Source organism: Camelus ferus, chromosome 3 (assembly GCF_009834535.1).
Source record: "Camelus ferus isolate YT-003-E chromosome 3, BCGSAC_Cfer_1.0, whole genome shotgun sequence".
NCBI classification, from domain to species: Eukaryota; Metazoa; Chordata; class Mammalia; order Artiodactyla; family Camelidae; genus Camelus; species Camelus ferus.
This window is the reverse complement of record NC_045698.1, coordinates 98,964,027-98,986,584: the sequence shown is the minus strand read 5'-3', so window position 1 is coordinate 98,986,584 and position 22,558 is coordinate 98,964,027. Positions and strand designations below refer to the sequence as shown.

The window sequence follows — 22,558 nt, the reverse complement described above, 5'->3', positions numbered from 1 at the left end:
GGCTTGGGCTTCCAGGTTCCGCAGAGGCAGGCTGCGTGCTTACGCAGCACGCACGACCGGGGGTGGGGCAGGCGGCCAGGCTGGCGGCAGAGGCGCGGGGCCTGGTCCCGCCGGCACCATGGCCAAGACTGTGGCCTATTTTTACGACCCCGACGTGGGCAACTTCCACTATGGTGAGGGGACAAGGTCGTACGCGAGGGGTTTCGGGACGTGGAGGTTTCGAGGCTGCTGGCTTCAACTCCAGGGATGGGGTCTGACGAACTCTCTTCTCCCACCCCCAGGGGCTGGGCACCCTATGAAGCCCCATCGCTTGGCATTGACCCATAGTCTGGTCCTGCACTACGGTCTCTATAAGAAGATGATCGTAAGTCTCGCGGCTTCTGCTGGGGTTTGAGGGTGGGGGCGAGCTGCGGCCCTGGAGATGGGTAGGCTGCAGTGAAGGCACCAAGAGCGACCCACCCCTAGAGTGGTGGGGGGAGAGGCTGAGTAGAAGGAACCGGGAGCACCCACATATGCAGAGTGTTGGTAGGTGCACCCACTGACTTAATGGGAGCTATTTTTTCCACTTTAGGTTTGCCACCCTTTGACCTCAAGTGGACCAATCCATGGCCTAGGGTTAGGGTGAGTGGGGCTGGTTTGAAGACAGAAAGTGTTTCCCTTCCCAGCATCATAGGCCAGTTCTGTGACCTCAGGGAAGGGCAAGGGACTGTGTTATTGGATGTGAGGTTTACCCTCATTCCCACCCCTTCTCCTCCACCACTTCTCTCCACCCTCAAGGAGCTAGAGCTCCAGAGAGGACTCTGAAGTCCTGTGTGTAAATGTGTATGTGTGTGGAGGACAGTAGGAGATGTGCTGGGTATTCCCCTTTTCAACCCAGAATACTCACCAACAGTTCTATTTAGTCACTACCCATCCCTCCATCTCTGGGATATACACATGTTATCTGTCCCCAGCTTGGAGTTTATAGCTGTGATATGTGATTATAACATACTGCTCGGCCCTTATGCATTGCAAGGGGAATTAGTCAACAGTGTGAATGGGTGTCATCTGCTTGTGCTGAGGCATACACAGGTGAACTGGTTATAGAAAAGACTGAGGTGATGTTAGTGCATGAATCTCTGACTCCTTTGCAAATGTTTGCCAGTGTGTGCCTACGAGCATTTTCTGGGAGGAGAAGAAAATCTGATTCTTGTCCAATTTCTAAAGAAGTATGTGAACCCCTCAAAAGATAATAAATCTCTGGATTAGTACATGATCATCTTGGGTTTTAATTAGAAGTCTGTCATATGTCCCACATTATTTGACTCCAAAATTAAGAACTCAGAGGAGAGAGAGGATGGAATCAGAGCCCAGGGGAAATGAGTATGGAGAGAATCATGAATAGGAGATCCAGGGAACATGGCAGGTGGAAGGGTGTTAAGGTTTGAGAAGATAGGAAAGGCTGAGCTGGAGGTGGGAAGGAAAAGGCAAGCCCAGTGGTCTTTAGGGGGCTTGATCATAGTAAACCATCAGGCTAATCAGAGTCTCTCTTCACTGACATTTGTCTCATAGAATAACAAGGATTGGAGGGCAAGGGGACTACTGTGTGTGGTTTTGGACAGTCCCCAGGGCTGGGTTCAGTGTGAGTGGCCTCAGCCCAGGGAGTGGGACTGACCCTGCCTGGGTTCACCTTGTGTTTTCATCCTGAGGTCTTCAAGCCATACCAGGCCTCCCAGCATGACATGTGCCGCTTCCACTCTGAGGACTACATCGACTTCCTGCAGAGAGTCAGCCCCACCAATATGCAAGGCTTCACCAAGAGCCTCAATGCCTTCAACGTGGGCGATGACTGGTGAGGGGAGGACTGGGACCTTTGATGTCAGGCACCTGATGCCAGGCATTTCAATGAGAATACTTGAGTGAGATCTTGTGGCAGGAGTGGGAAGATAGGAACGGGGAGGATACTTGTCAATGAATCATCATTTACTCATTTCTTTATTCAACAAATATTTATTGGTTACTTAATCTAGGCCAGGCCCTTTGCTAAGTGCTGGGGATGCAATGAAAAACATCAACAGCACAATTTTAATATTGCAGTTGTGCTGAGTCCTCTGAAGGAGAGGTACATGACAGACTATGAGAGCATATACATGGGAGAATTATCTAGCCTGGGAGTGGGCCGGTCAGTGGAGGTTTCCTAGACGAAGTAATAAAGACTGAGCTGAGATCTGAAGAAAGTAGGAAGTAATTAGGTGAAAGGTAGCTGGGAGGATGGAGGATGAGGGGAGGAATGTCGTGGGCAGTAGGGGCAACACGTGCTAAGGACAGAATATGACTCATTTGAGGAACAGAAAAAAGGCCGACTATAGAATCTGAAGAGAAGAGTGATCTGAATGGAGGCTGAAGAGATAGGTAGGGTTTACAAAGCAAGCAACCCTGTAATGAATTGGGGTTTTTACCTCTGGAGTAGAGGGAAGTCATCAGAGTGTTTTAGAAAGCAAGAGACTGGTCAGACATGACCACGTTAATGTTGAGCTGATGTCATAGGAAGTAGACTCAGAGTTCGGCCCTGTGGGGAAGAAAGTGGACAACAAAGAGAAGCCATGACCCTTGCTTACATTCCAGTGTACACCCATGAAAATATAGTGACCACCATACCTACCATGCTGCGTCCAGCGCAGCTCGGGACCATGTCTGAAGACGGGCGACCCAAGACTTAAGAAACAAAGAGACAAAGTAAAGAGCAAAGATGGAACCAGGGGACTCAAGATCTTGTGGATCTAGAGTGCTGAAAACCTGGTTGACATCATACTTATTAGGAGTATACAGCTCAGAAAAAAATGTGATCAAAGAAGTGGGGCTTTAGACATTCCATGAAATAAGCACTAAGTTCTGCTTGCTGGTTAACTGATTAATTTCAGGCCTATCCCTTCTAGGAACAATCACCTACCTCAGGGTATGCGAATTTTCTAAGTCTATCCTGTTACTGCCTCCGGGACATCTGGAGATAGCAAAGATTTCCCCTGGATTAAACCGCACGCTTTCATGCCAGAACAAAGTTCTGTTAATGGATGATCTGGCTTACCAGGACCGTCCATTGTTTAACCCTAAGGAAATATCTGCCCTCCTTCATGCCCTTGTGGTCAATCTCAGGATTTCTCCTCACATATTTTCTTTAGCATAATCCGTGTTATAGGTCATCTACTGCATAAAACATTAAAACAAAGCAAGCATGTGCTTTTTAAGCAAGTAAGTGTGAATATAATATTTTAAGCTCGTGGAAATCTAGGTGTGGCTTGTTTTCTAGCTGCTTGTTGTCCAGCGGCTTGTTTTCCAGCAGCTTGTTTACCAGCACTACCATCTACTCAATTTATTTTTAAACTTTTTTTAGGGAAATTTCAAACATTTCTGAAAATAGAATGGTACAGTGAACCCCCTTATATCTGTCTATCACCCAGCTGTAATACTTAGAGCTGACTGAGCTTACTTTGTCTGTATCCCCTCACATTAGATTATTTTAAAGCACATCTCAGATGTCACACCTTTTTATCTATACTATGTATCTTCAAGTGATACTCTTTAAAAAAATGCACAGTAGCATCACCCCCAAAAATTAACAGTAATTCCTTAATATCATCAAATATGCAGTCAGTATTTAAATTTCTCCAGTTGTCTCATACATTTTTTTTCTTTTTTACAGTTGATTTATTTAAATAAGGTTTTAAACAAGGACCACGTATTGTATTTGGCTGCCTCTTAAGACTTTTAATCTGTAATGTGTCCTTCTCTCCTTTGAATTTATTTTCTTGAAGAAACCAGGCTGTTTGTTGATCCTGTAGTTTCCTATGACAACTACTGTTTTTTGAGTATTTACTCTGCTGTACTGAGGATTACTGGTACACCAACATGATTCTCAGACCAATCCTGAGATTTCAGTCCTTTTCCTGGTGGTAGACATAAGTACATAAATTTGAGGAGATTCAGGTAACTTAGCCTGAGTTGCATAACTGGTCAGTGGAAATGGCAGGATTGAAATCCAGAGCCTAGGTTTTTAAACACTGCACTAACCTGTCTCCTTGAAAGATCCTACCAATGGAAGCAACTTGGGCTGGAAGATAGAAGCCAACTCCTTAGTCTGGCACTGATCATTTTCCCAACCTTATCCCCACACCCCTGCTGCACAGGGTGTCTTCCTGGAATATCCTTTGTCCCCCATTCAGCCTGTGCAAGGCTTTTCCCAGCCTTCACACCACCATGAAGCTTCATGCTGGGAAGCCGTTCTTGACTGCACCAGCCATGGAGATCTGTCCTGCACACGCTGCACCATGGACTATGAGTGTCTCATTTGGTTGCTCAGTAACATGCTGTCTTGGGAGGTTTCTTGGTTTTTTGGTTATTGCTGCTGCTGCTGTTTCTAAGTTCGCTTGGTAGGCCTGGGAATGCAGAGTCAGCCCTCAGACCACAGCGGGGGCCCTGTCAATGCTCTTCGTGCAGTTAGGGAAGATTATCACCGGGCTTCTCTACTTCCCGTCCAGTGCCTCGCACGAGGCTCGGTACCTGGTTTGGTCCAAAATATTTGTTGAATAAATTTGCAGATAACTTGGGCATGTAGGAGGGGGAGAAAGGGTTATTGAGGAAAAGAGATTGGAGAGCTTTGGGGTACGGAGAGGTGTAGGAAGGGAGTGGACAGAGGTAGAAGGGCTCCAACTTGCTCTTCTTCCCTGCAGCCCAGTGTTTCCCGGGCTCTTTGAGTTCTGCTCCCGTTACACAGGCGCGTCTCTGCAAGGAGCAACCCAGCTGAACAACAAGGTGACCACAGCCCCGAGTCCTGCTTCCTCCTTCCTGTGGGTCCCTGAACCCAAGGACTTCGCCCTGACCCCGAGCTCCCAGGTTTGGGGGTGGGCAGGAGGAAGACTGTGAGCTGGGTGTTTGTCTTTCAGATCTGTGATATTGCCATCAATTGGGCTGGTGGTCTGCACCATGCCAAGAAGTTTGAGGTGAGTGAGGAAGTGATGGGGGAGACAACATCTACCCCCGGGTAGGAGGTCAGGATGACAGTGGAGGGCAGCTGGGTGGAGAAATTGTTCCTCTCTTTGTAAGACCACTATTCACCGTAGGCTTCTGGCTTCTGCTACGTCAATGACATTGTGATTGGCATCCTGGAGCTGCTCAAGTAAGTAGCCCGGGAGGAGATGGGGGCCCTTATGAGATTCTTGGCTGAAGACGTCTCTCAAACTGCCCTGGCCCTGACCCTGACCTCCATCCCACACTAACTTCTCCCAGGTTCTTGCTGTTTTTCTCCGGCTGCCTCTTCCTGTGCTCTGCTGCAGTTTCCCTGCTGCCTGCTCACATTTCAGCCTTCTCTGCACATCCCTCTCTTGTCCCGGCCTCCAGGCTGGAGCCCCAGGGTTGCCCTTAGGGAACTGGTGGTATTAGGTTTCGGATGACTTGGGCCAAAGCAGATTCTTCATAATTCCTGACCTTGTGTTTGGGAGGAGGGTGTTGCGGGGTTTTCCTCCGGCGGTTCACCTCTGCCTCCGATCCTAAGTTTGCCTTCTCCCCAGGTACCACCCTCGGGTGCTCTACATTGATATCGACATCCACCACGGTGACGGGGTTCAGGAAGCCTTCTACCTCACTGACCGGGTCATGACGGTGTCCTTCCACAAATACGGAAACTACTTCTTCCCTGGCACAGGTATGGAAATAGGAGTGTCTGTCCCCTTCATACTCCTCTGCTCTTACCATAACTGCCTCCTTCTAAGCCTTCGGGTCTTAGCTCATGACCCCCTCCTTGGATTACCTTAGTTAAAGCAGTCGCCTACCTTCCCTGTTACTCTGTGACATCTCTCTGCTGGTTTCTCTCAGAACACTCACTCTGTTTGACTTCATTCTGGTGTTTTGTTTTGTTTACTGTCTCCCTCCTTACCATGCATACCTGCCCCCCTCAAGAGTATAAGCTTGGTGATATTTCATTAACTTTTTTGACTGCTCTGTCCCCAGTGCCTAGGACAGAACTTAGCTCATAGTAGGCCCTCCAAAAGTAATTGTTGAATGAATGCAAGCTTCAGGAGACCTAATGTCTAGAGGGAGTGTGTAGGAGAGATACACGGATGGAGTGAGAGGCCCACAGAGTGCTAGGGTGGAAGCAGCTGGCTTGTGGATGCCTCCTGTGCACGGCTGCCACCTCACCCCCCCACTCCCCTACAGGTGACATGTATGAAGTTGGAGCAGAGAGTGGCCGCTACTACTGCCTCAATGTGCCCCTGCGGGACGGCATTGATGACCAGAGTATGTACTGAAGGCTTCTCCCTGCTCACTAGGCCCCTTCTCTCTCTCCTGGAGTTAACCTCTTCTGCCTGATGTTGTCTACTGTTGGGCCAGATGTCCCTAAGAATGAATGGCCTTCAGAGGGACCTTGAACTCCCCCCTAACTCCCACCCTGAAGTTTTATGCAGTGTATTGTATGCGTGTGCATTTTTCTGGGCAAAGGGTCATTAACTTCCATCACTCTCTCCAGAAGTTCACCAAACCCCACCCAGAAGTTCCAAACCAATGATTGCCCCTTTGGGTTGCCCCCTTCCTGGGCTACACGCTCTCTGAACCCCCTTTTTCCTTTTGTTCCCTGTCTCCCCATCCCCTTGGGGTGCCAGGTGCCCATCTTTGGCCCTCTCCCAGGTTACAAGCACCTTTTTCAGCCGGTTATCAACCAGGTGGTGGACTTCTACCAACCCACGTGCATCGTGCTCCAGGTAATACTGTCAGTGCATCCTCAGGCGCTGGATTTGAGGGAAGAGAGCAGGAAAGAGGAGAGTCCCTAGGCTGGTGGGGGAAGGGACGTGAAGGACGTCTGTGATATTCTCAGTAGTTAACTCACTGCAGCCACCTGGGGTTTTGCCTTTTGCAGTGTGGCGCTGACTCTCTGGGCTGTGATCGATTGGGCTGCTTCAACCTCAGCATTCGAGGACATGGGTGAGACCTGCCCTCCTCCTGCTTCCCCAGGTTTTCAAATGGCCTCAGGCCTCAATACATGGAATAGGGGTAGTTGGGGAGAAGGCCTCACCTCCTCTTGGGAATCAAAAATAGCTACAAGTTGTACTTTGAACCAGAAATGTCACCTTGCACAGTGTTCCCCAGCTAGTCATTCATTCACAGTAGGTTTTCATTAAGCACCTATTGTGTTCCAGGCATTGTACTAGGAGATGGGGCAGTAGGGAAACTCCCATGGAGTTTACAGTTTAGTCTAGAAAACAGGCGAAAAATGAGTCAGCAAACAAAACAGGTAGATTGTTATACATTCTACGAAAGAAAAAGATAGAAAGCTAAGACAGGATGACAGTGGAGAGCCTACTTTAGATAGAGTGATTTGGGAAGGATTTTCTGAGGAGTTGAAATCTGAGCTGAGACCTGGGGGCTAAAAGGAGCGAGCCATAGGAGGAGCAGAGAGAAGTCTTCCCCAGGCAGTGAGAGGGACCCCTGCAGAGGCTCTGAGACAGGGAAGGGCTGGTGGGTGTAGTGGAGGAGATGAAGGAAAACCAGCAAGGCAGGAGCTTAGGGAGCAGGCTGGAGGTGGATTGAGGTGAGGTCTGAGAAGTTGGCAGTGGTGGGGTTGTACAGAGCCTTTAGACCCCAGTAAGGAGTCTGGATTATATTTCAGATGTGATGGGAAACTGCTGAAAGGTTTTAAGCAGAGAAGTGACATGGTCCAGCTCCTGTTTTAAAGTGACTGCTTTGACTGCCCAATAGAGAACGGTTTGGGGTGGGGGTGGGGGCACAGGAATGGAAGTGGCAAGACCAGTTAGGAAGCTGCTGGTGTTGTCTAGGTAGGAAGCTAAGCTGGAGGAGGTGGCTGAAGGAGGGAAGTAGATGATTTGAGTAATATTTTGGTGGCTAAACTGACAGCACTTGCTGGTGCATTGCTGAGAGTAGTTGATTAACAGGTGGGATGCCCAGGTGGGTGTTGAGCAGGACAGAGGTGGGAGTGTACTCTGTTTTAAAATTTTTATTGAGACACAACAGATAAGGTGCACATATCTCCAGGATGTAACTCAATGATTTTCACTACCTAGGTGAAGAAATAGAGCATTTCTAGTTTCCTGATGCCTCTTTCCAGGCAATATCTAGAAGTGCATACTTTGGCTTTTGGTAACTTCCACCACCCATTCCTCTGGATCCTTTTAACAGGGAATGTGTCGAGTATGTCAAGAGCTTCAATATCCCTCTACTGGTGCTAGGTGGTGGTGGCTACACTGTCCGAAACGTTGCCCGCTGCTGGTGAGCACACCCCGACTTTCCTCCTCCCCCTTGTCCAGTGTGAGCTAGGGGCTCCCTGCGAGGTGGCCAGGTGGGCCCTTCAGCCCAGTTGTTCAGCCTGCCCCCCTCTGCTGATTTATTTCAGGACCTATGAGACATCACTGCTGGTAGAAGAGGCCATTAGTGAGGAGCTTCCCTATAGTGGTAAGAGCCACCCCATGATGCCCCCAACAAGAAAGCCAACCTCACCAAGGCCCCAGAATCGCGTGGTTTGAAAGCAGTGGGAAATTTGACTTTCTCAGAGCTCTCCAGACTAAACCCTTGGGCCCAGAGCAGGGAAAAGATTGGGCAGCTATTATGTAGAAGTTTTGGATGAGAAGGAAAGAGGTTGGGAAGTTTGGGGACCTGCCTGTCTCTGTATGAGCTTTAATGTCTTTTCATCTCATTTTCCCCACAAGAATACTTCGAGTACTTTGCCCCAGACTTCACGCTCCATCCAGACGTCAGCACCCGCATTGAGAATCAGAACTCACGCCAGGTCAGCAGCTCGGAGGAGCTGAGCATAAGGGTGGGGAAGCCCAAGAGAGATCCAGGATGTGGGAAATCAGAGAAACCAGAGCAAAGAAGAAAGTTCTCAGCCATCACTACCACTGGTCTCAGCTAGGAGGCAGCCCAGGTTAAAGTAGAGGCAGTCAGGGTTGGGAAGAGGAACATTTATCAGCTGGGGGACTCAAACCAAAATGCAAAAGGGGATTAAAACTAGGACAGTAGAGGCAAAAGGCAGCTAGAAGAGTGGATGCCCTGGGAGTCACTGAGAGCTGCTCACTCTCTGTTCCTCTTCCCCAACCAGTATCTAGACCAGATCCGCCAGACAATCTTCGAAAACCTGAAGATGCTAAACCATGCACCCAGCGTCCAGATTCACGATGTACCTGCTGACCTCCTGACCTATGACAGGACGGATGAGGCCGACGCAGAGGAGAGGGGTCCTGAGGAGAACTACAGCAGGTCTGCAGGCAGGGGATTGAGTACAGGGGATTCCAGCGGGCTTGTTGGGGATGTTAAGAGAGAAAAAGTAAATTCGAAAGCTTCAGCTTAATTGTCCCAGGCTTACGTCCTTTAATATGCCTACTCTTTGGTCTGCTGCAATCCTACACTTTTTTGCCCTGTTTTTAATGACATAAGTAACATACATTTAGACAGCACCAAAATATGTTCAGTTTGCTTTCACAAAATCCCAGACTAATTGCACAAAGTAACCAGTGTTAATAGCTTGATTTGTATCTTTTCAAATAGACTTTCTCCTATAGATTACAATTATAGTATTCAACATACACAAAGGCACACATACACTCATTTTCAGAGTTACGCACTTTTTTTTAATACAAGTTGGATCATTCCATACATGTTATTGTACAACTTACAACTTTTTTTTTTGTTACAAAAAACAGTGTATCTTTCCATGTCAATACATAAAAATCTGCTTCATTATTTTATCAGCTGTATAATATTCCATTGTGTGGATGTAGCATAATTTAATCAAGTACCATTGATGGGCATTTACATTATTTCACCATTACAAAGAGTATTGCAGTGAACCCCCTTCCATATACATCTTTGCATGCTTGTTTGAGTGGGTTAGATTCCTGGAATTCTTTCTGCTAGGTCAAAGGCTGTCTGCACTAAAATTTTTTATATTTGTTGCCAAATTGCCTTCCCCAAAATCTGTAACAGTTATATTCTTGCTGGCACTTTACTCTCTCCTTCCAGGTTCTAAGCTGGACAGGTCACTGCCCACATACTGCTCTTTAAACGCCCTTTGATTTCTTTCCTCTATTAATTTTTTTAGGTGTGATGATTGTATTGTGGTTATTTCTTAAAAAGTCTTTATCTTTCTGAGATACATATTAAAGTATTTACAGATGCAATGAATTAGGGGGAAAAAGACTAGCATAGAATTTTTTAAAAATACCAAAACAGACTTATCTGAAAAAATGAAGGGAAAAGACAACAGAACCCAGAAGGGCAGAGATAGGTGCATTTAACAGAGGACACATTTCATTGTGTGACTTGGGAATAATAACCACAGCTGGATGCTTGCAGGATGCCTGGTCCTGTTCCCACGTGCTGTTAGAGGCTTGAGCTGTCCCTGTTGCAGAGTCTGAGGGGCTTCTCAGTCCCTTTCAGAATCTGTTCTCTTAGAGTTCAGGCTTCCACTCTCCTCTGGATCTGGGCTTTACTACTTAGACCCTTGAGACCACTCCAACTCTCCTCCTCCATGAATACCTCCTTATTTCCTCTCCTGGTTGAGGAAGTATCTAAACTTCTGGCCTCATGGATCCTTTTTGAACCCTCATCTCCTTCTCAACTTTTCCATATCTCTTGGCTTCTGGAAATTGATTTCTCTTGAAAACCTGTTTTTAAGTTCTTCCTTTTGGCAAAGCTTTGTTTTTTCATCTGTACTTCCAGGCTGGTATCTGGGCCTAGACTCTGCATTATATGGCCCCCTCTCAACAGCCTGCAGAAGCCTCAGGCCTCTTCCTGTCCTAAACCCTACCTTATTGTCAAACCACCCACTGAGTTTCTTTTCTTTGATGCCTGTAGCTCCAGCTTGCATATCATTTGCAGAGTAGTAATAATAAGAGTTACTACTTTCTGTGGGTTTGCTAAATAGCAGGCTAAAACTGAGTACTTTATATTAAAACATGCATGTCAGCATGTCATCATTCTGTTGCCATCAGACAGCCCTAAGATATGCTATTATCCTTAAATTACCAGAAGAGGAATCTAAGGCTCAGAGAGGTTAAATAACTTTCTTAAGGCCCCACGGCTAGTTAAATATCCACCAGGGCTGAAATTCAAACCCAAGTCTCTGACTCCAAACCTTTAACCCTTGTGCACTTAGAGGTAACTGAGTCATTGCTTACTAGGCAGAGGGGGCCTTTCCTAACTTCGTTCCCCAGCTTCTCTTTGATGACTTTCTCCCTTCTTTCTCAGTTGTCAGCAGTAGGCAAGATAATTCAGTTATCTGTTACTCATATTCTCCCAAAAGAAACCAGTATTGAGTACTTATTGGGCCCTATGTTGCTTTCACAACCCTTTGCTCACTACAGGTTTATAATATGTCATGCCTCTGCTTAAAATGCTCCTTTCCATTGCACTTAGAAGAAAATCTGAATTTCTCACCATAGCTTTAAAAGGCCCTGCATGCTGGCCCTTCCCTGCATTCCTGGTCTCATCTCTAACAACTCTCCTCTGTGCACACTTCTAGCCATCTTGGCCTCCTTCTCTTACTGGGATGCATCAGTCTCCTTCCACCTTATAACTTCTGAACTGGCTTTTCTTGCAACTTTGAATGGTCTCTGACATCTTTGCCTGCCCAGCTCCTTCTCAGACTTCAGGTCTTACCTTCTTAGAACAGCATTTCCTAATAATCCTGTCCGAAATTTTACCCTTTTCCTCCCATCACTCTCAGTCACATCCCTTTATTTCATTTTATTCATAGTGCTTTCCACCATTTGAAATAACCACATTAATGTTTTTACCTTGTTATTGTCAGTCTCATTTATTAGGTAAGTTTTTAGGATAGGCAGAAATTTTGTCTGGTTTATTCTCTACTGTATCACTAAGGCTTATGACAGTGTCTGGCACAGAGTAGTCTCTCAATACATGTTTATTGACTACATGAATGGATGAATGAAGAGCAATCATCCTCTGCCAGCAGAAGGAGAGGAGTGGTTCCCTGACAACATGGGCCTGAGAAGTGGCTCCAGAGAGGGTACCTATGTGGGAGAAGATTGGAACTTGCCGAGTGGGACCCTGACCTCTCTTCCTGTCTTTCTTTGCTTTGCAGGCCAGAGGCACCCAATGAGTTTTATGATGGAGACCATGACAATGACAAGGAAAGCGACGTGGAGATTTAAGAGTGGCTGGGCTTGCTGTGTCCCCAGGAATTCCTTTTTACCTCTTGGTTGGGTGGGAGGGAAAAGGTGTGGCTCCCCCACTCCTGGTCTGGTGACTTCCAGGGTTTTTACCAGTGCTGGGGGGAGGGTTTGGAGACCACATCTGGTTCTTGAACCAACTATCCCCTTTCTTCTCCCTCCCAAGGCCTGACAATGGTACCTATTAGGGATTGGATGGGGACAAGGATAGCCATCTCTAGGATATCCTGGGTAGTGGGACCTAGAGGCCAGTCCCAGCCCTCCTGGCTCCCTTATTCCTTTCCTGCTTTCTTCCGACCTAGAGATGTTAGGGATGAGGAGGTAGAACTAAGGTTGCCTCCGAGTCCCTCCTCTCCTGGGTCCTCCTAATGTAGGCCTTGCATCCAGTGCAGGTGAAGCATAAGGGATTTTAGGGGGCTCCGGCTCCCTAACACCTTGACCCAGATGATGATGCGGTTTTGAGATGGGGGAGGATGTGAAAATGTCCTGTCCTGACTTTTGGTTTTATGTCCATTTTACCACTGTTTTTATCCAATAAACCAAGTTGGGTTTTTTTTGTACTTTTTTGCCTTTGTAGGAATATTCTTAATTCTTGCTAGCTGACTGTGTATACAGAGAAAGAAGATGGGGTGATGATGTATGTAATAAAAATCATAGTTTATATTCATTCAGCACTTGCCTTACATTAGGCCCTGTGTATACGTATTCTACATGGATCATCTTACTTACATATAGGGAGTTAATAGAGCATTCTGGTTAAGAGTTAAACAAACCTGGGCAGATTACTATCTTAAGAGAGGGAATAGAAGATGACTTCAGGTTTTTGAACCTTGGTGTTTGGAATGAGGATACTTGTTGATAAAGATATGCTGAGGTAACACATGTCAGGTGCTTAGCACAGTGCCTGACATAAGCATTTGCTCATTATCTTCATTGTCTATGTGAAGAGTGATGCTAGATACTGTAGTAGACACAAACATGGACCCTTCCCTGGAGTTTACTATCCAGTAAGAAACGAGGTAAGTGCTATAGTAGGAGTAGACAGTGGTGCAAGAAAGAAGAGTAATAGATGGGCTACTCCTTTCATGCTTTGATCATGTCCGCTTCTCAGCACTCTAGCTTAGAAAGTAAATAGCTTTTGAATTGTTTTGGACAAACTGAGTTTGAAGTTTGGTCTGGATAGCTCTGTGCAGCTCTCCATCAGGCAGTTAGAAAGTGGAAGGTGAGAGATGAAGGTCAGATTTAGGAGCCAGCCAGCTTGGCAGAGTCCCTGACTGAGCACTGAGGGCTCTCTAGTGAGTGAGTGAGTCACTGACTCTGCCCTCCAGGAACACACATTTGAAATCTTTTGCCAGTTGTGTTCAAGCTGATTAAGTCCATACTTTGAGGGCCTAGTAGGTGCCACCTGCTTTTCACACAAGGGACAGATGTAGATGGAGAATGGATGAAATTACTGAGGGAGGAATCAAGATGGTAGAGCAAAGAACATACTTTTGGAGAACAGCTTTTCACTCAGGCTTGGTTAATGTCAAGGAGCCCTAATTAAACATAGGGCTTGGCAGACTAACCTGGTTTTAATTTTTTTTGTCACTTATCTTATGAGTCCTTGGGCAAATCACTTCAACTGTCAAAATCCACATTTTCTATTTTTAAAGTGGTGAGACTAGTGGAATCTCTAACATGGCATTGTGAGGATTGAGTGAGAAAATATGTGTAGAGTATTGCATAGTTCCTGGCATAGAGCAAATTGTGGTAAATGGTTAGCTTATTACTTGGCACATAGCTTTAAGTAAATAGTAGTTATCACTCTCTTGTGCTTCATAGGTATTGCACACATAAAAAAACTGTATTATTCTGGAAAGCCCCGCACTAAGTTTTATGCCAAGATAACAGTCTCTCCTTTGCGATTTTTGATTCAGATTATAATATCCTGGTCCGGTGTATGAGAGGGTCCAGACTTTACAGCCACGTGGGCAATGCCTGGGAGCGGGGAGGCCTGTGCTGCTCTAACCGCCAGGGGGCGCTGTCCCGGAGAGTTGCACTACCCACTTAGCACCCCCCCCCCATGGGTCCGAATGGTTAGGCCCGCCGGACAGGTAGTGCGCTTCCGCGGCTTTCTTCCACCCCCCAACCCTTCCCCGTTGGTAGGGGCTGCGGATCCGGGCGGAAGTGGGGCAGGCGGGCGGGAGCCAGGCGTCGCCGTTTTATATTCATGAGGCGCGCGCAGCCCGGCATGCTAATGAGGCGGGGCGCGGCGGCGGGCTGAGGAGCTGCTGGGCGGCGGCGGCGTCGGCGGGCTTGTATCTGCCCGGCGGGAGCGGCGTCGGCGCGGGGTCACTAGCCAGCGCGAACCTGGACATGGAGCCCCCCGGCGGAGGCCTGGGGCCCGGCCGCGGGGCCCGGGACAAGAAGAAGGGCCGGAGTCCGGACGAGCTGCCTTCGGCGGGCGGCGACGGCGGCAAATCCAAGAAATTTGTGAGTGTCCCTCCCACCCGGTTCCCTCAGCCTGGCCCCGTAACCGCCCTCTGGACTCCGGAGACCCCAGCAGCCGGCCCCAGGGGTGCACGCCCGTCTCTAGGGAGCCGCCCCCGCGAGGAAGCAAAACGCCTTCCTCTTTTTGCTCTGTACCGGGCTCCACCGCCCCACATCCTACCGCTCCGGTACCTCGGGGAGCCCCGGAGTCCCACCCGGCTCTTGCCTCGGCAGCCTCGGGGCTTCCTTGACCCCCCAGCCCCTCACTCTCTGCCCTCCGCCCTCAGAGCCCTGCTAGGTCTCTGCCTCATCTCTTCCCTCTTAGCCCCACTTCCTTTATTCTTCCTCTGTTACCCGAACACGCCTTCTCTATCTCGATCCTCGGTGCTTTTCTGGACCCATTTTCTCTTATTACCCTTAACTCCTTTTTTGGTATCCTCTTATTTGCTTCTCCAAAGGTCATTTCCTTCCCCAAGATTTATCGCTTTCACCTGCTAACTTTCCTCCCGCCCAAGTCCCCACTCTGGGCCCTGGCCCTCAGCCCTGTGTCACCTGATAATCCTTCCCCTCAGGAATGTTACCTGACTTGGGCCCTACCTTCCTTCCTCCCTTGGACGTTTGTCCTTGTGATTGCAGGAATGTGTATCTGCCCAGTTCCTCTGGTCATTGGGCATGATGTTAGTTGGCTTCCCAGTATTTCCTTGTCCAGAAAACCTGTTTCTTTGCCCTGTTGCTTATCACTTTCAAGGGGGTTAGAACTTCTCTCATAATCATGCCCTTCTTGACATAGGATGGTGATAAACCTCCCCCATGGGGAGGAAGTTAGACTAAAGGGCCAAGAAGTTAGTGAGTACCTAACTGAACTGTCTTTCATACATTTCTCATAACTGTCTCCTCAGCTCTTCTGCCACCTCCTGTGCCCCAGGCTACGGACATCCTTTTTTTTTTTTTTTTAATTTTTTTTTTTAACCTGTAGAAGAGTCTTGTTTTCCTCAGGTACCAGTTACTTCCAATCTGAAAGAATCTTGATAGTCATGTAGTCATGTAACACTGTCGTATCTCATTACGTTTTCACACTATAACTCTTCTTTTTTACTCCCCTCTCCAGAGAGCTATTTGTTTGCTTTTTACCATATAAACTTTGAAAGATATGAGGCACTGTCCAAGAGAGGGAAAGTCTAGCATCTTAATAACCATTTGCTACTTGTAACTGTAGTGATTTAGTCTTTTCTCCCAGGTAATTACTACCACTCCCACCCCAGTATCTCTTTCTACGTTAGTAGAAATGCCTTCTAACCCTTTCTTTCTCTCTTCTCTAATCCCCACTCTTTAGCATCCTGACCCCGATCCACAAGTTTGGCAAGAAAACTGATAAAAGTGATGGAAACAGGAAAAAAATGTTGCTTTGGGACCTAGAGGGTTGAGATGTGGACAGTAAACAGAATTAAAATAGTGACTCATTTCTTCCTACCTATTTCTAGCAAGACAGGTGTTTCTGGACTGTCCTTTGCAGTGACTGTAGGCTGTCTGTAACTGTTTTTATCTGGTGAACATCTTCGTTTTTCCCTAGAAATATAGGCTTAATAGTAGTGACAACCTTCCTCCTATGGTGACTAAGGCAAATTCCCCTATGTTTCTTTAGGGTAAGAATGACCCTCTGGTTAGAGAGGTTTCCTTCTGAGCCTTAAGTTCTACGCTCATAGTCCTTCTGTTTCTGTATTATTTTGTTTTGCTTTTGTTTCCATGGGTACTGTTTGACCTTCCTCACCCGAATTCTAGCTATTCTTGCTGATTTATAGTGACCTCTGTGACTTATAAATGTTTTCCTAGTCCTTAATAGAATTTTATATGTATTTTTGTTTTTTCTAATACTTAAGTGTTTCACAAATTGTGAACTCTACTGAGTGTGTGGGGCTAAAAGGTGAGCTACCTGAGGAAATTCAACTGCTTTTCATCTGTTTTTTGGACTGTACATGGACTCTTGTGTGTGCTGAGTGGATTTGGCTCAGGGCTGTTGGTGTTTGCTTTAGAGAGAGTGGAGCTGAACCAAGCAAATTCTTTTTCTTTGTGAGGTGTTGGTTGTAACGCTTAACCTGCTGAACTTTAAAAAACAAAAATTGTGGCACAGGTAGTGTGGAGAATTGCGTGCCTAGCTAGGGGATTAGAAAGCTTCCAGGAAAGCTGCTTAACCCTTTCATTGCCAACTATACCTCAAGGCTTCAGGATATTCTGTCTTTCTCATTGCTCCTTCTGTGAGAACTGTGGAAGTGAGAGCCTGGGAGGAGCGCTGCAATCCACTTCTCTTTGTGTCTGTGTATGTATATGGGGGGGTGTGGAGTGGGCGAGATTGCTAGTGTGCTTTTGTTACCCATGGCTTAGTTTTCTTGAACTACAGGCTAAAAGTGAACTCAAAGCTCTTTCGCCTACTCTACCTTTTTAGAGTGTATGCCCTCAGGATCTCCATTAAGAATTTGTAATGGAGTATTTTGTAAAACTGCTCTAGTTTGGACTTAGTGTGCCTGAAGGTTATTTGTATCTAAGGGGTTACTGATCCCTTTAGCTGCTACATACCTCTCCGGGCTTAGGCAGGTTCTAAGCGTGGATCAACTGATGAGAACACAAATTGCCAAAGATCTGGTCATAACCTTCAAGGCATCTTGTGTGGAAAGGATTCAAGGAGTGTAAAGTTTAAAAAGTGGTTGGGATCACCTTTTTAAAACATGTAGTTGTTCAAGATGCTAATGCGTGTGGCTGAAGTCAGGCTGCCTGGTGTTCCATTCCCCCTTGGTTCTTCTTGAGTCTGTCTTCTCCTGGGCCATGAGCATATCCCTCCTCCAGTTCCTTTTGGAAGTCCTTAACATGAAGGAAAATAAAAATCTAAATGAACAGAGTGTTTTGTGACTTTTCAGCAGTGATGAATGTGGGTGTCAGACTGGTTTCTGAAATATGTGTAAGGGAAGTGAGTATAACCAGGATGTCAGGAGGCTGCGTTTTAAAGACTCCTGCATTTTATAGACTCCATGTCTTCTCATACAATCAACAAATTGATATATTTTAAGAAAGAATATTGCTTCTTGATTCAGCTAGGAACCTGACTTTGTAAACTGTGAATTCTAGTGTGGGATTAGAGACAAGAGAATGTAAATGTTAAAATCTTGCCTATGTTGAATTATTACCATGTTGCAGTTTCATGCCCTTCTAAAAGCAAAGTGATAGTGAAAGTATAAATGTTTAGTTGTAGACCTGTGTCTATCCAAAATGAGAGCAGTCAAAGGTGAAGGACGCCAGGCAGAATTCTAAACAGATATTAGGAAAGGTAGAGATTATGAAAGAAGTGGAGTTGTTCATGCAGATATCTGCTTCTTTCCTCTTAAAGAAGACATTAACTTTAATACAAAAGGTTACTGAAAAATAGGGAGTATACAGAGAATTTTATGCAAGTCATTTGTGGTTTTTGAAAGATGACGAACATAGGGATCACTTAGCTTGGAAAGAGGGAGGGTAGCCTACAGGAATGTTACTGAGTTGTTTGAGATGACAGAATGACACCTTAAAAATTTGCCCTTCTTCCTGCCTGGTCTTTAAAGAGACAGCCCAAGGACCCATTGGATAATATTACATTTACTTGTCTCAAAGGAAATCCTCCCTCATAGGAGGGGAGACTGAGGGAATGCCTCAGAATTGAAATCTCTGCCTTGAGAGAGCTGGTAAATGTTGGGATATTTTTATAAAAAGAGCTGAACATTTTATGATTGTAAATTATGTTCATTTAAAAAGCTAAGACAAGAGTAATAAGTGAGAAGTGATTTAACTTTATTAATAGGCACGTGGGTCAGAATAGAGTAATTTTACATGCTGTATGATGAAATCACCTTTTGCTCTTCCCTGGGGTGCTCAGTGTATTTTATAAATCGATTGCCAAGTTATTCTTGGAGAGTGTCATATTTTCAGTGAAATGTCATAGAGGCTTAAAAGATAAGGTTATGCCACATGATTTAGAAGAGCAGGTTAAAATCATGTTTATTAACAAGAAATATTAAGTATTACAGAGAAACAAAGAGTTTGTATATGCAGGTGGTGTTTTCTCCCATTTTATGTCTCAGCTGAAGTCATTCATGACTACAAAAAGCATCCCCATATTGAAACAAACCTTGTATTAAAGGGTTTTTCTTTAATATGTTGAGCCTCTTGTTCTCAATCACTTTTGTCTGAAAGCAGAAGGGGAAAAATTGACCTCTTGTTAACTAGCGAGGCAGCATTGGGTGTTTCCCCTAATTAAGGTTAGGCAGGATATTGCCAACTCTCTCCCCTTGACCAGCTGTCTGTGATCCCTTCCCTCCACTCTTTCCCCTTGCCCAGCTGTCTGTCATCCCCTCCCGCTTTGTTTTTATTACTCCCCTGCTGCTGTAAGGACTGATTCTAGTCCCATGGATAGCCAGGCCTTTGGGGAAGCAGGAGCACTAAACGCTGTTGATACTCAAATGTCTTAAAACCTCGAAGCTAAAATCGAAAAGTAAAGAACATATCTTATTTTCTACCTTTTTTTTTTTTTCCAAACACAGTTTTTCGAATTTAAGAACCCTTTTAAAGAAAGTAAAAGATTTTCCCATGGCTCATGGGAGATGAGAAAGAAAAAAAAAATAAAGAAAAAAAAGGAAGTAAAAGAATTACTGAAAGAAAAGAGAAATTGAGACCAGTATTTTAAGAAATATTACCACTGATTACCGATTGACTCTGGGTGAATCATTGTTCTTTTAACTTTGAGATTCTTACTTCCATTCATTATTAAAGCTTGCTATGAGTGGTAGCCTTAAAATTTTTAGAGTTGGAAGGGACTTTAAATGTCACCAAGCCTTAACACCCACTCAGTGCAGCAATCCCTTCTTACACTTGTAGGTTGGAAATGGATAAATACACGGAGGAGAAGCAGCATACATTTTGGATTCTACATTTCCTTTAGTAAATTTCAGGGTCTTGGAATAGCTGGAGTAGTAGAAAGGGTTTATCTAAGAACAGATACGCTAGAAGCTGTGAGACTGAGAGGAAAAAGATTGAAGAAACTGACTCTCTTGCTTGGCTCTGTGACAGTTAGGGAGTGTCAATTTGTCCTTTTAAATGTTTGCTTACATTTTTTTCCCTCCAGGAAGGGGGATGAAACAAATAAGGGGACATAAAAGAGAATAAGCATAATGAACTGCAGTATGAGAGACACATAGCATTCCTATGTGGAAGCATTATTATTCTGAAGATGGGAAATTCCATCCTTTGTTGTGGTTATAAGTGGTCCTTAGGCAGTAGCTACTTTGGCATTTTGTTAGGGTAGCAGATACAGGTAGAGTTCATGATGTCCTAGATTATTTTTCTGAATTTCTGATTCTATAACTTATTCCCTGTTTTAGAAATAGAACTGTTTGACAGCAATAGGATTTGCATTTTCTTTTAAGATTCAGCATACTCTAAGGATCCAACAGAGGTTGATTTATAAACCATCTTTGATCCTCAGGATCACAGAAAACCAAGGTAGTGGGCTTATATCTCAGATATAGCCACTTCCCTTTTTTTTAGTTCCTTGAGGCATAAAGTTAAGTTGTTTAAGAGCTTTCTTTTTTCTTGATATAGAAATTTATCACGATAAGCTGCTTTTGTAGTATTCCATAAATTTTGGTGAGTAGTGTTTCCATTTTCACTTATTTCAAGATGTATTTATTTTCCTTTTGATTTCTTCTTTGACCCATTAGTTATTCAAAAGTGTGTTGTTTAATTTCTAAATACTTGTAGATTTTCCAGTTTTCCTTTTGTTGATCTCCACTTTCTTCCCCTTATGGCTGAAAAAAATATTTGGTATGATTTCAGTCCTCGTAAATTAAAGGTAAGACTTGTTTTGTGGCTTATATGATCTGTCCTGCAGAACATTTTGTGCATGCTTGAGAAGAATGTGTATTCTGCCACTGTTGGATGAAATGTTTCACATGTCTGTTAAGCCAATTTGGTCTAAAGTATGGTTCAAGTCCAGTGTTTCCTTGTGGTTTTCTGTCTGGATGAGCTATTTGTTGCTAAAGTGGGGTTTCAAATTCCCCTACTATTATTGTATTGTCTATTGCTCCCTTCAGATCTGTCATTATTTACTTAATATATTTAGGTGTTTAAATGTTTAGTGAGTATACATTTATGATTGTTATATCTTGTTTATGAATTGACCCCTTTATCATTGTATAAATCTTTATATACTCTTTGGCTTAAAGTCTATTCTGTCAAATAGAAGTATGGCTACCCCTGATCTCCTCTGGTTTCCACTTGCATTTCCTTTTCTAACCCTTCCCTTTGAGCTTATGTGTATCCTTAAGACTAAAGTGAGTCTCTTATAGGCATAGTTGGGTGCCTTTTTTTTTAATGTTAGAACTTTAGGATCAAGTGAAAAGATAACCTTCACTTGCTTTTTTTTGTTTTTTCCCTTTTCCCCTAGAGTAGGTTACATTTTATTCAGGGGTCTTCACCTTTTTGTTTGGTTGGTTGTTTTGCCGCAGACACTTTGGACATCACCATCTTTTTTCAAACAGCTTTACTGATGTATGATTAACATACAATAAACTGCATATATCTAGTGTACAATTTGTGAAGCCATTACCACAAACAAGATAATGAATATATCCATCACCCTCAAAAGTTTCCTCCTGCCCCGTTCTAATCTCTCGTTTGCACCTCTCTTTGTGCCCCAATCCCCAGGTAACTAACTACTGATTTGCTTTTTATAACTATAGATCAGTTTGTATTTTCTAGACATTTGTATAGATGGAATTATACTCAATATGAACTCTTTCTTTTGGCTTCTTTCAGCGTAATGTATGTTAGCTATATTATTAGCTCATTCTTTTTTATTCCTGAGTAGTACTACATTGTATGGATTTACCAGAATTTATTTTTTATCTGTTGATGGGCATTTGGGTTGTTTTCAGTTTTGTTTTTTCTTGTTTTGCTGTGAACATTCATGTACAAGTTTTTGTCTGGACACAGGCCTTCATTTCTCTTTTGTAAATACTTAGGAGTGGGATGACTAGGTTATACGGTAGCACTATGTTTAACTTCTAAAGAAATGGCCAAACTGTTATCCAAAGTGGTTGTACCATTTTACATTCTCACAAGCAGTATATGGGTTCTGGTTCCTTGCCAGCTCTTGGTATGATCAGTCTTAAACTTTAGCCACTTTATTGGGTAGGTAGTGAGTGGATAAAGAATGTCACCTGCCATTTCAGTAAACAAAGGATGTTGTGGCCATAAAGCCATCAGCCACTGTAGCTGTCCTAAGGGGACATCCTGAGGGGAATTCAGAATGGAGAAAAACAGGATACTGACCCTATGTAGATAAGATGCATATCAAAGGACTGATTTCTAAGCCCAGACTCTTATATCTTCCCATACATAGAAAGGAACTAAAAAATCATTAACTTGAGATGTCTGGTTTTTGTGATTAGCAGTAATCATCTGATGTTCAACTACATGGTTTTTTTCCCCAGCAAAAGCTCCTATATATCCTGGCTTCTCTCTTACCTCTTTGGAACAGTCCCTCAGAAATATCTGAGAGGCTGCTACACGGTCTATGGTTCTCAGTAAGGCCACTGAATAAAACTTACAGATTATGCATTTTTTTTTTTCAGTTGACAAGTGGTTGCTCAATGTGGCTTTAATTTGCATTTCTTTAATGATGTTGAGCATCTTTTCATGTACTTATTTACTAGCTGTATCTTCCTTGAAGTAGCTGTTCAAAACTTTTTGCTCACTTAAAATTTTTTTTATTGCAGTCTAAATACAAGTCCTTTGTTGGATTATGTTTTGCAAATGTTTTCTTCCCCTGTGAAGAACAAAAATGTTTAATTTTGGTGAAGTCCAATTATTTTTCCTTTTTGCTTTTTTATCAT

At 44.5% G+C, this 22,558-nt stretch overlaps 2 protein-coding genes across 2 annotated transcripts in view; both read left to right on the top strand.

Annotated features, from left to right (window-relative positions):
- Positions 1–14: 14 nt before the first annotated feature.
- On the top strand, positions 15–12,733 carry HDAC3 (histone deacetylase 3). Its single transcript, XM_006184356.3, has 15 exons — positions 15–173; positions 282–364; positions 1,689–1,831; positions 4,707–4,788; positions 4,920–4,976; positions 5,097–5,152; positions 5,544–5,677; positions 6,190–6,270; positions 6,658–6,731; positions 6,887–6,951; positions 8,164–8,253; positions 8,378–8,436; positions 8,691–8,770; positions 9,083–9,240; positions 12,086–12,733. Exons 1-15 carry the CDS (start codon positions 119–121, stop codon positions 12,153–12,155), a joined length of 1,287 nt encoding a protein of 428 aa, XP_006184418.1. The 5' UTR covers positions 15–118; the 3' UTR covers positions 12,156–12,733.
- A 1,666-nt stretch (positions 12,734–14,399) lies between these two features.
- Positions 14,400–22,558, top strand: part of DIAPH1 (diaphanous related formin 1) — a 90,695-nt gene continuing 82,536 nt past the window's right edge. Inside the window, 1 exon segment of the mRNA XM_032476978.1 lies at positions 14,400–14,648. Coding sequence (XP_032332869.1) covers positions 14,532–14,648 — 117 coding nt within the window. The 5' untranslated portion in view covers positions 14,400–14,531.

Excerpts from the sequence above, each read along its gene's own strand:
- HDAC3 (XM_006184356.3), top strand. The coding sequence starts at position 119 with ATGGCCAAGACTGTGGCCTATTTTTACGACCCCGACGTGGGCAACTTC. Across the intron at positions 4,789-4,919 it reads CAACCCAGCTGAACAACAAG|ATCTGTGATATTGCCATCAA; the intron begins GTGACCACAGCC and ends TTTGTCTTTCAG. Across the intron at positions 4,977-5,096 it reads ACCATGCCAAGAAGTTTGAG|GCTTCTGGCTTCTGCTACGT; the intron begins GTGAGTGAGGAA and ends TATTCACCGTAG.